General features: G+C 56.6%; 2 protein-coding genes across 2 annotated transcripts; one reads left to right on the top strand and one right to left on the bottom strand.

Annotated features, from left to right (window-relative positions):
• Positions 1-2,227: 2,227 nt before the first annotated feature.
• Positions 2,228-2,874, bottom strand: CDC26 (cell division cycle 26). The gene is made up of 2 exons (XM_058038295.1): positions 2,733-2,874; positions 2,228-2,665 (listed from the first exon to the last, which is right to left on the bottom strand). The coding sequence occupies exons 1-2, from the start codon at positions 2,811-2,813 to the stop codon at positions 2,486-2,488; spliced, it is 261 nt and encodes an 86-aa protein (XP_057894278.1). The 5' UTR covers positions 2,814-2,874; the 3' UTR covers positions 2,228-2,485.
• Positions 2,875-3,406: 532 nt separating this feature from the next.
• On the top strand, positions 3,407-14,131 carry PRPF4 (pre-mRNA processing factor 4). Its single transcript, XM_058038078.1, has 14 exons — positions 3,407-3,573; positions 4,088-4,265; positions 5,132-5,318; positions 6,015-6,102; positions 6,813-6,892; positions 7,135-7,228; positions 8,060-8,154; positions 8,348-8,406; positions 9,016-9,139; positions 10,255-10,344; positions 11,604-11,726; positions 12,693-12,800; positions 12,885-13,003; positions 13,140-14,131. The coding sequence occupies exons 1-14, from the start codon at positions 3,523-3,525 to the stop codon at positions 13,331-13,333; spliced, it is 1,590 nt and encodes a 529-aa protein (XP_057894061.1). The 5' UTR covers positions 3,407-3,522; the 3' UTR covers positions 13,334-14,131.
• The last annotated feature ends 665 nt before the right edge of the window (positions 14,132-14,796 follow it).

Raw genomic sequence — 14,796 nt, 5'->3', positions numbered from 1 at the left:
TCCCTGGAGCTGCTGCAATGGGGATTCACTGAGAAATCTTTGTTCCAGCTCAGTCACACTTTGTGGGGAGGGATGGGAAGAGGAATTGGTGCCTCCCAGATCTGCCTGCCCTGCAGAGGAGTTTTATGGAGCTGTAACAACCTCTGAGGTGTCCTCTGAGAGCTGGAATGGCAGCCCAGCAGAGCAGCCCCTGATCAGTGTATTGGTGTTAGACAGAATGCAGCTTTTTGCTAGGCCAGCCTGGGGCTCCTTCCAGTTGGAAAAGTTTGGAGTTCTGTACATTTCCCCAGCCTGAGCTGGAATTTGATGCACCTACAACACAGGAAGCCTGAATTTAACTGAAGTCTGCTTTGGAGGAATGCTGAAAAACCAGCCCTGGTCATTGTGCTGGAGATGGTTGGAAACAGCCCTGGCCAGGGGCAGGGGAGCCTCCAGCTCCTGAATTGAGGCCCAGGGCTGTGGCAGCCTGCCCTGCTCCTGGCCCAGGCTGCAGGGAGCAGATTCCTGAGCACCCAGAAACTGCTCAGGATTTTAAGTTGCTTCCTTCAACTCGCCCCAGTGTGTGCCAGACCCCTCCTGAGTGGGCTCTGCCCCAAAACTCACCTAAATCAAATCAGAACCTAAATCAAATCCGACCTCACCCTGCTCAGCACCTCGGGAGGGTAAATCCAAGGACCTGCTGAAGAAATCCAAGTGCCCTTGGCGTTTCCAGGTGCCACCAGCCACAAGGAACTGTTTGGTGGCCTTTGCTCCAAGCAGCAAAGAGCCCTGAGCTCCACTCCAGGGGTGCCAAACCAGGGCAGAGCTGGATGGAGCTGGAGCAGGGAAGTGTAAAGGAAAAGCTGCTCAGTCAGAGGATCTGGGCTCTCAGACCCCATCCATGAGGCCAGCCCATGATCCAGGCCTGCAGGCACTCCCTGCCCAGGTGACACTGACTGAATGGAGCAGCTCTGGGATGTATTTGGGATCTGGCACCCAGAGCTGTGGCACCTTTATCCCAAAACACTCACCAGACACTTCCAGAACCTTCTCCTCAGTGGGTCCACCACGGTAGGGTGTCTGTTGTGTCTATTTCCCTTGTGATTTGACTGAAATAAAGCTTGCTGGTTATGGGCAAATAACTATTTCAACCCCAGTGTAGCCATGGTATTTTCTGAAAAATCCTTTCCTTAGGATTTTTCCTCCTGAGAAGCTGGGAGGCCTCAGGAACAAAATGTAAGCAATGATTATCTGCTGCTGTGGAATGCAACAGGTGCATCTGTGATTGGTCTCATGTGGTTGTTTCTAATTAATGGCCAATCACAGTCAGCTGGCTTGGATTCTGTCTGAGCCACAAGCCTTTGTTATCATTCTTTCTTTTTCCATCCTTAGCCAGCCTTCTGATGAAATCCTTTCTTCTATTCTTTTAGTATAGTTTTAATATAATATATATAATAAAATAATAAATCAGCCTTCTGAAACATGGAGTCAGATCCTCATCTCTTCCCTCATCCTGGGACCCCTGTGAACACAGCCACAGCCCAGTACTTTTGATGTTACAGCAAAAGGATTTTTCCCAAAGGTAGTAAAAAAAATACAAATAGCAACAGCCAGATTGCCATGTAAATACAAACAACTTTGAGCTAAAACAGATTTGACAAACTTCCCAAAATGACAGAGGATTGAGAGAGGATTCAAAAGATTAAAAATTATTGATGGGAATTTTGTGTATGTGTGTGCTATCCACATGAGCCTAATGTGAGCAGACATGAGGATGAAACTGAAAGCAACTTGAAAAGCTGGTGTTTGTTATCATTTAAAGATTGCATTTTCAAGAGTTCTTTACATTTTTCTGATGCATTTAGCAGAATAGAGAGGAAAGAACACAAGGAAAGGAAAAGGAGAAGAAATGAGTTCTAAAACCGAGATCTCCTTTCAGACACTCCCAAATGCTGTTGCAAACAATTCTGTGACCCAGCTCATAGGTGAGCTCTGTGAAATACAAATTACTAGAAAATGGAGGGGGAGAAAGAAAAGCAAGAGAAACCTGTGGGTTTGCTAGATCTAACATTAAATAATACGATTGATTCTCTCGGGAGGTTCAGGGGGCCACTCCAGTCTGCTTTAAGATCACCAGATCACTTTCCCAGAGGATCCTCCCGGGGTGTTTCATCCCCCTGCTCACAGCACGGAACGGGGGGTCCGGGTGTTTCCACCGCCACCGGTCACTGCAGCCGTTTACAGCAGCTCGTGGGATTATCATCACTTTATTATAAAAAAATAAGTGTTTATTTAAAACAAAACACTCGGCAAAGGGGCCTTCACGGCCGTGTTAACCAAACTTAAAAAACAAAAATGTAACAGCTCGGAGAGGAGACAGCGAGGCCCGCCCGGCGCGGCCCGCCCGGCTGAGAGGGCCGGGGCTGCCGGGGGTACCGGGGCTGCCGGGGGTTCCCAGGGCTGCCAGGGGTACCGGGGCTGCCAGGGGGTCCCGAGGCTGCCCCGCTCAGAACTCGAAGGTGCCGAAGTGCGCGGTGCGGCCGCCGGCCTTGGGCTGCGGTTTGTACCCGATGCGTTCATGGATGAGCTGCTCGCGGCTCTTGTGCTCCGTGCCCAGCGCTCCGATCGCCGCCGCCTCCTCTCCGCCCGCCGCCGCCTCGGCCTCGTCGCGCTGCTTCCTGCGGCTCTGCGGGCGAACGGGCCGGTCAGGGCCGGGGGCGGGCCGAGCCCCCCGCGCCCGGCCCCGCGCGCACCTCCAGCTCCTTCCGGACGCTCTCGAACTCCTCGATGTCGTCCAGCTTCAGCTCCAGCCGCGTCGGCTTCCGACGGAGCATCGCGACCGGCGGCACTGCGACCGGCGGCACGACCGAGCGCTCCCGCCCTCAGCGGGCCCCGCCCGGCCCGCCACAACTCCCGGCGTGCCTCGCGCGAACCGCCCTCAGCGGGCACTACATCTCCCGGCGTGCCCCGCGCGTCCTGCCCTCAGCGGGCACTGCATCTCCCGGCGTGCCCCGCGCGTACCGCCCTTAGCGGGCACTACATCTCCCGGCGTGCCCCGCGCGTACCGCCCTTATCGGGCACTGCATCTCCCGGCGTGCCCTGCGCGTACCGCCCTTATCGGTCACTGCATCTCCCGCCGTGCCCTGCGCGTACCGCCCTTATCGGGCACTGCATCTCCCGGCGTGCCCCGCGCGTACCGCCCTCAGCGGGCACTACATCTCCCGGCGTGCCCCGCGCGTACCGCCCTCAGCGGGCACTACATCTCCCGGCGTGCCTCGCGCGTACTACCATTAGCGGGCACTGCAACTCCCGCCGTGCCCTGCGCGTACTACCATTAGCGGGCACTACATCTCCCGGCGTGCCTCGCGTGTTCCTCCCTTAAAGGGCGATGCAGTTCCCGGCATGCCCTGCGTGACCCGGAAGTGGCCGTGAGGCGCCGGAGCGCGAGCGCCGCGAGTCTCGCCCCGTTCCCGCTCTCTGGTTCCCGTTCCCCTTCCCGGCTTCTTATCCGTTCCTGGGCTTGTTCCCGGTCCCGCTCCCGCCATGGCCACCGCGCGGGCACCGGCGGCTCGCGGCGGGGCCCGGCCCCCTGAGGTGAGTGTCCGGGAGATGGGGGCGGCTCCGGGCCCGCAGGAGCGGGAGAGGCCGCGGGAATCGCGGCTGCTGATGCTGTGCGGGGTTTACGGTGCCCCGGTGACAGCGGAGCTCTAAAGGAGCCCGCAGGCTCCCGTGTTTCCCGCACTTGTGCCCAGTCCTGGTTGCTCGCTCGGGCGGTTCGTGTGAGGCCTCTCCGGGGGGACGGAGCCGGGCACCGCGCACTCCTCAGCATTCCGGGGAGGGAGCTGGAGCTGGGGCATGGAGGAGGAAAAGCTCCGTGTTCTAAAGCTTGCTCCAAAAATACCTCTCCAGATAATAAATAAAAGGGGCCCAACATTGCCTGATTCCAGCAATGGGCTTCAGTGCCCTTCCACCCAAACCAAGCTGGGGTTCTGAGAGGTCTTTGCCCAGCCCTGTTGTCCTGGCCCAGGCAGGCTGTTTGCTGTGTGTCTGTCCCCACGCTCTGTGTGTCTGTCCCCCCACGCTCTGTGCCCCCTGTGTCTCCCCCCAGCCCCCCAAGGCCAAGGCAGCCGAGGAGGCCGAGGCTCCCCCGGCCAAGCGGGCGCCCATCTTCTACGGGAGCCTGGAGGAGAAGGAGCGCGAGCGCCTGGCCAAGGGCGAGGCCGGGCTGCTGGGCAAGGAGGGCATGAAGGCAGCCATGGAGGCTGGCAACATCAACATCAGCACTGGTGAGCACGTGCAAACACCCTTTGTTGTCCCCTCCCTGCGGATGTGACAACTTCCAAATGTCTCTGTGGGCATCACCTCAAAGCACTCCGGGGTGGGCGGCTCCGTGCTTGGATCTTCCAATTCCAGAGGCATCCAGGGCAGGGGGGATCTGGGACAGCTGAGGGAGGGATCCAGGAACTGAGGGAGAGGGATCCAGGGGCTCTGGGGGAGGGATCCAGGTGCTGAGAGGCTCTGGGAGAGCTGAGGGAGGGATCCAGAACTCTGAGAGAGCTGAGGGAGGGGTCCAGGGGCTCTGGGACAGTTGAGTGAGGGATCCAAGGGCAGAGGGGCTCTGGGACCACTGAGGGAGGGATCCTGGGGTTGAGGAGCTCTGGGAGAGCTAAGGGTGGGATCCAGGGCCACTGGGAGAGCTGAGGGAGGCTCTGGGGTGCAGGGCTCTGGGACAGCTGAGAGAGGCATCCAGGGGATGAGGGACAGCTGAGGGAAGGGTTCAGGGGCTCTGGGAGAGCTGAGGGAGGGATCCAGGGGCTGAGGGAGGGATCCAGGGGCTGAGGGAGGGAGCCAGGGGCTGAGGGAGGGAGCCAGGCCCTCTGGGAGAGCTGAGGGAGGGATCTAGGGGCTCTGGGACCACTGAGGGAGGGATCCAGGGGCTGAGGGAGGGATCCAGGGGCTGAGGAGCTCTGGGAGAGCTGAGGCAGCTGTGCCGTGTCCCTCCCTGCTCACATCCCAAACCCTCCCGTGTCCCTGCTGGGGGTGGCCCTGCCGGGGCCGGGCGCACTCTGGCTGCCCTGCAGAGAGCCCTGGCAGCCCCAGCCGTGCCCCGGGCCGTGCTGGCTGCCCGTGCTGAGGCTGTGTGTGTGCCCAGGGGAGGTGTTTGACCTCGAGGACCACATGAGCGAGCGGCAGGCCGAGGTGCTGGCGGAGTTCGAGCGGCGCAAGCGCGCGCGGCAGATCAACGTGTCCACGGACGACTGCGAGGTCAAGGCGTGCCTGAGGGCCCTGGGGGAGCCCATCACGCTCTTCGGAGAGGGCCCTGCGGAGCGCAGGGAGAGGTGCTGGGCCTGCACGGGGAGGGGACAGCTGGCGCAGCACAGGGCTCCTCCTGGCGGCTGGGCTGCACAGAGCCCTGTGCCACAGCGCAGCTGCGAGAGCTGGGCGGGCTCACCTGGGAGAGCTGAGAGTCCCTGCCAGGGCCTGAAGGGATGGAGGGACAGGACACAGGGAATGGCTCCCACTGCCAGAGGGCAGGGCTGGATAGGATATTGGGAATTGTTCCCTGTGAGGGTGGGCAGGCCCTTGGCACGGGGTGCCCAGAGCAGCTGTGGCTGCCCCTGGATCCCTGGCAGTGCCCAGGAAAAGCTCTGGGTTCCAGATCTTTTTTAAAATATACCCCTCCCTTTTATTTATATATAAATAAAAGGGACCCAACATTGCCTGATTTCAGCAATTTCATGTGGCATTTTACTTTTGTGCTTTGGCCTTCAGGCAAAATCCTCAATGTCCAGGGGCTGCTCCATCCCTGGCAGTGCCCAGGGCCAGGCTGGACAGGGCTGGGAGCAGCCTGGGACAGTGGGAGGTGTCCCTGCCATGGCAGGGGTGGCACTGGATGGGCTTTAAAGTCCCTCCCACTCCAAACCAGTCTGGGATTTCTGTTCTAAGGACCCCAAGGCAGAGGGAATCTCACAGTGATATTGTTAGGACAGCTGAGAATTTCCTGACTAAATGCAGCTTCATGATTTCCCTCCCAGGTTAAGGAACATCCTCTCAGTAGTTGGCACAGATGCATTAAAGAAGACCAGGAAAGACGATGACAGGTCCAAGAAGTCCAAAGAAGAGGTGAGGGTGTCCCCTGTCCCTCAGTGGTGTATCCAGCTCTGATATAATCAGGACTCTGCCTTTGGCCAGCCTCTGGATTCTCATGCCATCCCTTCAGACTTTTTCTGTGTTGCCCATTTCAGCAAACCTGTGGCAATGTTTGGTCACAGTGAGGAGCACCAAGTGTGGTTTTTACTCACAGACCCTGCTCTGTGCTGCTCTCACTGTGCAGACCAGGAGAGCAGGTGTGTGGGCTCTTACCTACTGCAGCAAGTCCCTTACTTTCCTTCACACTTGGGAAGAAAAAAATATGTTCCTGCTGCTGCATCTGTCTCTGCCTTTGATTACTCCTTCTGTTTCTGTATCTCTTCTGAGTCTCTTTTGCCTTACTATTTTTGAGCTGTACTGTAAGAAATAATTTCTGCAGCTCTCTCTCTTTACTGAGTAATGTGTAAACAAGGAGGGAGTTACATATCAGTAAGTGCAGATGAGTCAGGGTTCAACTGGAATGTTGTGTGAAGTGGCAGCATGTCAGGATTGGATCTGTAGGGCAGAGAATTTGATTTATCTCCCCAAATCCTTTTCCTGGGGCTTAATTGTGCAGAAAGCCTTTAAAAAGAGGCCAGAGCACAGCAGGGTTTGGGGCAGGTGCTGCTGGGAGGAGCTGACGGGAATGAACACAGGGGCAGCAGCACCAGGGCTTTTCCATCACTTTTATTCCTTTTTTACAGTATCAGCAAACCTGGTACCACGAGGGCCCACGCAGTCTGAAAACAGCCAGGCTGTGGCTGGCCAACTACTCCCTCCCCAGGTGAGAGAAAACACAAAACATTGGGCAAATCCTGCTGGGGGGAGCATGGGAAATGCAGGGAGTGGGGGGCAGGTCCAGTGAGCCCAGAGCTGGAGCTCTCAGGGACTGATCCAGGGAAGAGCAGGGAAAAGGCATTTCCAGGGGCAGGAGGGGATGTCTGGGGGAAGAGCAGAGCAAAGGCATTTCCAGGGGCAGGGAAGGGACAGTTCTGGGGGCTCCCACCCCACCTTTGCTCTCCCCAGGGCAGCAAAGAGGCTGGAGGAGGCTCGGCTGCTCAAGGAGATCCCTGAGGCCACCAGGACATCCCAGAGGCAGGAGCTGCACAAATCCCTGAGGGTAGGTTTGGCTTTGGCAGCTGCTCCACTGCTGTGCTCACGAGGTTTGGCTGATCCTCTGAGAGCCCAGCAGGAATTGAGCTGCCTGAGGTGCTGTCCACATGCACATCAGTCTGTGCAGTCTTGGGAAGTTCTGCTTTTCCTCTTTCCCTGTGTCTCTGAAGCCTTTTCTGACTCCTTCAGAGAAGGAAGGAGGAGATGTAATTTCTCTCCAGGGAGATGTAATTTGTCCCTGGCATGGCAGAGGGTGCAGAGACATCCCTGTCCTGCCTTGCCACTCACCTGTGAGGCTGAAGGAATGTATTCCTCCCTCTGCCTGGGGAGCCCAGGAATGCCAGGGAAATACCAACTCTGGGTGCTGAGCATGGTTGGGATGACTCTGAGATGCCCTTTGTGAGCATGCTAAGCCAGATTCCCAGCTTAACCAAACAGAGAGGCTCAGGCAGAGTGTGCTGCCCCCCTAATCCTGTTTACTCCAGAGGATTTGTTCTCCCCTCTGCCCTGTCTGTCTGGTTGGATTCTTTGGATGATCTGTGGGCAGATGCCAAACTCCAGCCAGCTCTGTGTCAGAGCTGCAGCTGCAGAGCTCTGGGGCTGGGGGCACACACCATGGGTGTTCCTGGGGGGCTGTGCTGGGCCAGGCTTGTCCTGGCCCTCCTGCCTGGAGCTGCAGTGGCTCTGAGGCAGCATCTCCCTTTGAAAGTGACTTCCCAAGGGCCTCTGCCTCCTCCTGTGCACGTTTGCCTCCCTCACCTCAAGCTTTGGCTGGGGATAGCTCTGGGCTGGCTGTGCTTCAGTCATTTATTGATGATTTTCTTTGTGTTTCTTACAGTCCTTGAATAACTTCTGCAGCCAGATCGGGGACGATCGCCCGCTGTCCTACTGCCACTTCAGCCCCAACTCCAAACTGCTGGCCACAGCCTGCTGGTGAGCCTGCCTTGGCAGCACCTGCCCTGGGGGCTGGGGGAGCACAGGAATGGTTTTGGAGCCTTGGGAACTGTGAGAGGCTGCTCTGAGCTCTCATCACCTCATTTAGAGCTGAGCAGAGATTGATTGATCAAGAACACTGATGTGTTCCTTGCTGTCCTTCTCCACTGACATCCATTCCTTGTGTTCACAGGAGTGGGCTGTGCAAGCTCTGGTCTGTGCCTGACTGCAACCTGGTTCACACCTTACGAGGTACTCAGGGGCTCTCACTGAGGCTTCTGCTTCTTTTGTTTCTCTCTGTGCTGAGCTCCCACATCTGAATTGCTTTGTGGTTTAAAATGTTGTGTTCAGGCAGGTTTCTGTCTTATTGAGAGCATCCCTTGGCTTGGGAGCATGGGAATGTGTCATATAATGAGAAGGGAGACCTGGCCTTCAGCTCAAACCTCAGACCTGGCCTTCAGCTCAAACCTCAGACCTGGCCTTCAGCTCAAACCTCAGCTCCAAGTTTGCTGTTTCTGAACAATTTGGTTTGGTTTCCAAATCTGGTTTGAGTTACTTGAGTAACAAACAGCTGCAGTTTTGGGCAGCTCACTTGACAACAGTGAGGTTCTTTGAGTAGTGGTCACAACTTGGACTAAATACAGATGTGAGGACAAATCCTTTGATTCACGTGTTGAATTTTTGAGAGTTCCAAACCTTCATTTTGGATGCTCTGCCTTGGGTGCTCCTGGAAGTGCAGTTTGGCTGGGGGTGACAGGGCAATGCCACCTCCCTCCCCAGTGCCAAGGAAATGCTGCTTTTCTGAAGAACTGGCCAGGATCCTGTGGCAGATTTCTGAATTTTGCTTTTCTTTCCCTTCAGGACACAGCACCAACGTGGGGGCCATCGTGTTCCACCCCAAGGCCACGGTGTCCCTGGACAAGAAGGACGTGAGCCTGGCCTCGTGTGCAGCTGATGGCTCTGTCAAACTCTGGAACCTGGAAAGGTCAGAACTGTTCCAGATGTGCACAGCTGCAGCCTTGCTGTGCTGGGGTTCATATTCCATGTTCCTGCAGACATTCCTGCCAATGGGACCTTTCCTTGTAGCTGCCCCAGTGCCCTCCCTGGCCTCAGTATGTGCCACCCTGTTCAGCAGGAGGAGAGATCACCCTGATTAGGGAGCCCAGGTGAGGGAGGTGGTCTGAGAGGGGCTGAGGCAGAATTGCTGCTGGGCATTGCTCAGCTGCTGGGGGTGATGGATGGAAAGTCTGGGGACTGTTTCATTCTAACAGCTCACTAAGGAGAAAATTGCCCCTCTTGGATATTAAGAAATGAATTTTTGAGTGGTTGGAAAGCACCAGGATTTGGAGAGGGATTGACCAAATAAATGCACAAACAGACACAAAAAGTTCTGCCTGTGCTGCAAACAAATGACTGTCAGTGCACAGAGGAGCTCTGGCAGATGGGCAGCACCTCCCTCAGGCCTGGGAGAGGAGAAGGGTTCAGGTACTGAGCCTCAGCATCACCTGCTTGAGAACTGGAGCCTCAGGGCTCCTGGGAAGGGCAGGCAGCTCCAGAGGCACAGCTGTTTATCCTCAGCTGAAATCACAGTTTGTAACAGCAAAAGTGCCCCTGGGCAAAGGGACAGGGGGTTGTTAGGCTCATGTGACCACATCTCTTAATTAACCTGTTGGAAAGAAGCTTCAGTGCTGTTCAGAGGGTGTGTGAGTGCTCCTGACCTGCTGCCTGTCATTCTGGGAGAATAAATGTTCCCTGCCTCCTGCAGAACAGCAGGAGCTGCTGCAGTTCAGGATGTTGTGTTCTCAGAACTTCCTGCAGTTCAGGTTTGTTTCTGTACTTCCAAAAGTGCTAATGACAAGGGCCTTGTTAATTTTCATTAATAATCATCATCATCCCAGGAGAGCTTTACAGTCAACAGGAGGTGTGGAGAAAGGGTTTCACTCAGAGCTTGGAGCGTGGCAGAGTTCAGAGTCATTGGCAACAGCTCTGCTGTTGCTGCCTGGTTTGATTTCCTCAGCAGAGCTGCTGCTGCCATCACAGTGTGTGAGCAAGGCCTGGCTCGAGCCAGAGCCCAGGCCAATGGTTTGTTCTGTGTTTCAGTGATGAGCCCGTGGCAGACATCGAGGGACACAGCATGAGAGTGGCCCGAGTGATGTGGCACCCCTCAGGGAGGTTCCTGGGCACCACCTGGTACGGACACCGGGGCACTGGCATCCAGAGGTGACCATGGGCTGGTCACCATGGGCTGGTCACCATGGCTTCCAGTGACCATGGCTTCCAGAAGTGACCACGGGCTGGTGACCATGGCTTCCAGTGACCATGGGCTGGTGACCATGGCTTCCAGAGGTGACCATAGCTTCCAGTGACAATGGCTTCCAGAGGTGACCATGGGCTGGTGACCATGGCTTCCAGAAGTGACCATGGGCTGGTGACCATGGCTTCCAGAAGTGACCGTGGCTTCCAGAGGTGACCATGGGCTGGTGACCGTGGCTTCCAAAGGTGACCATGGGCTGGTGACCATGGCTTCCAGAAGTGACCGTGGCTTCCAGAAGTGACCATGGGCTGGTGACCGTGGCTTCCAAAGGTGACCATGGGCTGGTGACCATGGCTTCCAGTGACCATGGCTTCCAAAGGTGACCATGGGCTGGTGACCATGGCTTCCAAAGGTGACCATGGGCTGGTGACCATGGCTTCCAGAGGTTGACCACGGGCTGGTGACCATGGGCTGGTGACCATGGCTTCCAGAAGTGACCATGGGCTGGTGACCATGGCTTCCAGAGGTGACCATGGGCTGGTGACCATGGCTTCCAGAAGTGACCATGGCTTCCAAAGGTGACCATGGGCTGGTGACCATGGCTTTCAGTGTCCATGGCTTCCAGAAGTGACCATGGGCTGGTGACCATGGCTTCCAGAGGTGACCATGGGCTGGTGACCATGGCTTCCAGTGACCATGGCTTCCAGAAGTGACCATGGGCTGCCCAGCTGGTGGCCCTGGTGTCAAGGCTTGTCCACAGCAGCTGGGCAGGGCTTGGCCATTGTGAGCACAGCTGGGCTGCTGCAGTGTCATGGACAGCAGGTCATTGGGATTCCTTTCCCTGCCCCTGTGTGAGACACTGGGAATAAAATGCTCCCAGGGTTGGTGAAATATCCTGTTGTTCTCCCTGGAGTTACATGGAGACCAGGGGAAATAACCTCAAGTTACACCAGGGAAGGTTTAGGTTGGATACTGGGGGAAAAACATCCTCACACAAAGGGTGGCCTGGCACTGGCACAGGCTGCCCAGGGGTGGAGTCACCATCCTGGGAGTGGTCACAAAACACCCAGAGGTGGCACCTGGGGATGTTGGTTCATGGTGAATGTGGTGGTGCTGGGTTAACAGCTGGACTCCATGGTCCTGGAGGGCTTTTGCAGCCTCAGTGACTGTGACTAAGGAGAGCTTTGTTCCTCAGCTACGACCACTCGTGGCGCCTGTGGGACCTGGAGGCGCAGGAGGAGATCCTGCACCAGGAGGGGCACAGCAAGGGCGTCTACGACATCGCCTTCCACACCGACGGCTCCCTGGCTGGCACCGGGTGAGTGCCCCCTGCACCAGGGCCTTTCCTGGCACCAGGGACAGTGCTGGGGAGTGGCTCCCACTGCCAGAGGGCAGGCATGGAGGGGATAGTGGCAATTAGGAATTGTTCCCTGGGAGGAGGGAAGGCCCAGAGCAGCTGTGGCTGCCCCTGGATCCCTGGCAGTGCCCAAGGCCAGGCTGGGCAGGGCTGGGAGCACCTGGGACAGTGGGAGGTGTCCCTGCCATGGCAGGGGTGGCACTGGGTGGGATTTAAGGTCCCTCCCAACCCAGACCAATCTGGGATTCTCTGAACACCCTGGGCCTGCTCAGATCCTCCATTACCCCAGCAGCCCCTGATTTCATTTTATGGCATCTTCCCACTCTCTGTGCATGTTCTGCATTGATTTCTCTTTGTGGGGTTTCCATCATCCAGGTGATCTGTCACCTTGTCCTGTCCTCACCAGGGGCATCCAGACCCCCCCTCCCCTGTGTGAGCCAGATCCTCCCTTTGTGTCCCTGAGCAAACAGCCCGAGGGGCCTGGGCAGCTCCTGGCAGCAGCTGGGCAGGGCTGGGAGCACCTGGGACAGTGGGAGATGTCCCTGCCATGGCCAGGGTGATCTGTAGGGTCCCGCCCAGCCCAGCCCAGTGTGTGATGCTGTGTGGGGGCCTGAATATATATGTATTGTTATGGAGAGAGTCCCTGTTAAGATCTATGTATTAAATAAGTGGGTCCTTATGGAGAGAGTCCCTGTAAGGTCTGTGTGGGTCCCGGTTACTCCAAACGAGCCACAGCTGTGAAGTCCTCAGTTGGGCAGCAGCTGTAGCTCGTGAAGGTAACTGGAATAAATAGGGGTGGGTAGAGAGCCCAGGAGGAGCCCCTGAGAAGACATATGAAGAACTGTGCTGCAGAGAAGAACAGCTTGGTACAGTATGGGACTTGAGAAATATGAACACAACAAGAATCCAACAATGCTGTGCTTGCAGAGGCCTGGATGCCTTTGGCCGGGTGTGGGACCTGCGCACAGGCCGCTGTATCATGTTCCTGGAAGGGCACCTGAAGGAGATTTACGGAATCAACTTCTCCCCAAACGGGTAAGGAAGGAGCTGGCACTGATGTGGGGGCTCTGAGTGTAAACTGCACTCCCTGAACACTGCTCTGCCTCCCCTCCTTGGCAGGTACCACGTGGCCACGGGCAGTGGGGACAACACCTGCAAGGTGTGGGACCTGCGGCAGAGGAAATGCATCTACACCATCCCTGCCCACCAGAACCTGGTCACCGGCGTCAGGTTTGAACGTGAGTCCCTGCTGCTCCCCGTCCCTCCCCTCTGGCAGCTCCCATGCACACCTGCAGCTCAGCAAGGCCTGTTTGTGAGCAGGGGTGTCATGTGTTCATTGCAAGCCTCACTTCTCCCCTTTCTCCTCCTGTGCAGCCAACCACGGGAATTTCCTGCTCACGGGCGCCTACGACAACACGGCCAAGATCTGGACCCACCCTGGCTGGTCCCCCCTGAAGACACTGGCGGGGCACGAGGGGAAGGTGATGGGCCTGGACATCTCCCTGGATGGGCAGCTCATTGCCACCTGCTCCTACGACAGAACCTTCAAGCTCTGGACAGCTGAGTAGCTCAGGGGGACAGGTTATGGACTGGGACAGGGACATTCAGGACTTTTGCCTGCTTTTTTATATTAAAAAAACAAAACAGGGATGCAGTGTGTTACAGCAGCTGCAGTCATGGCTGCTCTGGAGTTTGGGTGTGTTTGAAGCACCACTGTTGGCCTGGGCTTGGTTGTTGTCAAGTCTTGGGAGTTTTCCCACATTTTGGACTGGTTTTATACTGCAGGTACCACTTTCTGCTGTATTTTTGATCCATGTACTTCTACCCTCCCTTCCAAGTTCGTCTCCCAGGTGTCCTCCAAACATTTGCAGTAACCACAGAGCATCTCAGGTCTGGGGTGTGTTTCAGCTTCTGTTACTGCCCTTCTCACCTTCCTTTTTGGTAGGAGTGTGACTTCAGACTTGATCTGCATTTAGGGAGAGAGCCCAGAGGGAGAGGCATGTGGTGCTCTCCTTCCCCTGCCTCCACATTGGATGGAGATCTGCATCCCCCTGGATTCACTTACAGTAGATGTCCAAGGCCAGGGAATCTCTTCTTTTCCAGGTACCACCTTGTGTCCTCCTCCATGAGTTGTCCCATGGACTGAGTGTTGCAAATCCATTTCAGCATCTCCTGTTTGGGGTTTGCTGTGTGAGGTCACTCAGTGTAGGATTGTCTTGTTCTGCCCTGCCCTGGGGAGAGCTTTTGTACTTATTTGTTGTTTAAATTGAGGTTTTGCAAATAATGTGCCCTGGAAGATCTAAAGAGGTTTTGAATGTGTATCCTGGGTCTCACAAGGAATGGAGAAATTACAGGAATTTCACAATGCACAGTTTGATTTCTGATGGTGTAAGAAGGAGGGGTGAGGGTATTGGGTTTGTTCAGTCTGGAGCAGGGGAGGCTGAGGGGAGGCTCAGGGTCTGCAGCTTCCTCTGAGGGGCAGCTCCCATCTCTGCTCTGGGCCAGGGACAGGAGCCAGGGCACGGCTGGGGCTGGGCCAGGGCAGCTCAGGCTGGAGCTCAGGGCAAGGCTCTGCCCCCAGAGGGTGCTGGCACTGCCCAGGCTGCCCAGGGAATGGGCACGGCCCCGAGGCTGCCAGAGCTCCAGGAGCCTTTGGGCAGCGCTGCCAGGGGTGCCCAGGGTGGGGGGGCTGGGGGGGCTGGGCAGGGACAGGGGCTGGGCTGGGGGATCCTGGGGGGTCCTTCCAGCTCAGATGGAAACCTTCAGGAGTAAAGAGAAGACAGATTCACCTCCCTGCTGTCAGCTGGAGAGCAGCTCTCTGTTCCTTGGGAATGTGAGCACAGTTCCTTCCAGGGAAAATACACTGGAATGAGAGGCCAGCAACTAACAGAGAATTATTTCATTGCAGTCTCCTCTGGTCCAAGCCCAGGTCCAGCTGTGTGTGCTCAGCCTGGTGCTCAAGTATCTGTCCCTTGGTCCTGGTGTCTCATCTCCTCCCTCTGCCCATCCTGTGCCTCTCTCTGGCTGCAGG

The sequence above is a fragment of the Melospiza georgiana genome, chromosome 20 (assembly GCF_028018845.1).
Source record: "Melospiza georgiana isolate bMelGeo1 chromosome 20, bMelGeo1.pri, whole genome shotgun sequence".
Classification (NCBI taxonomy): domain Eukaryota; kingdom Metazoa; phylum Chordata; class Aves; order Passeriformes; family Passerellidae; genus Melospiza; species Melospiza georgiana.
This window is presented reverse-complemented; position numbering and strand designations above follow the sequence as displayed.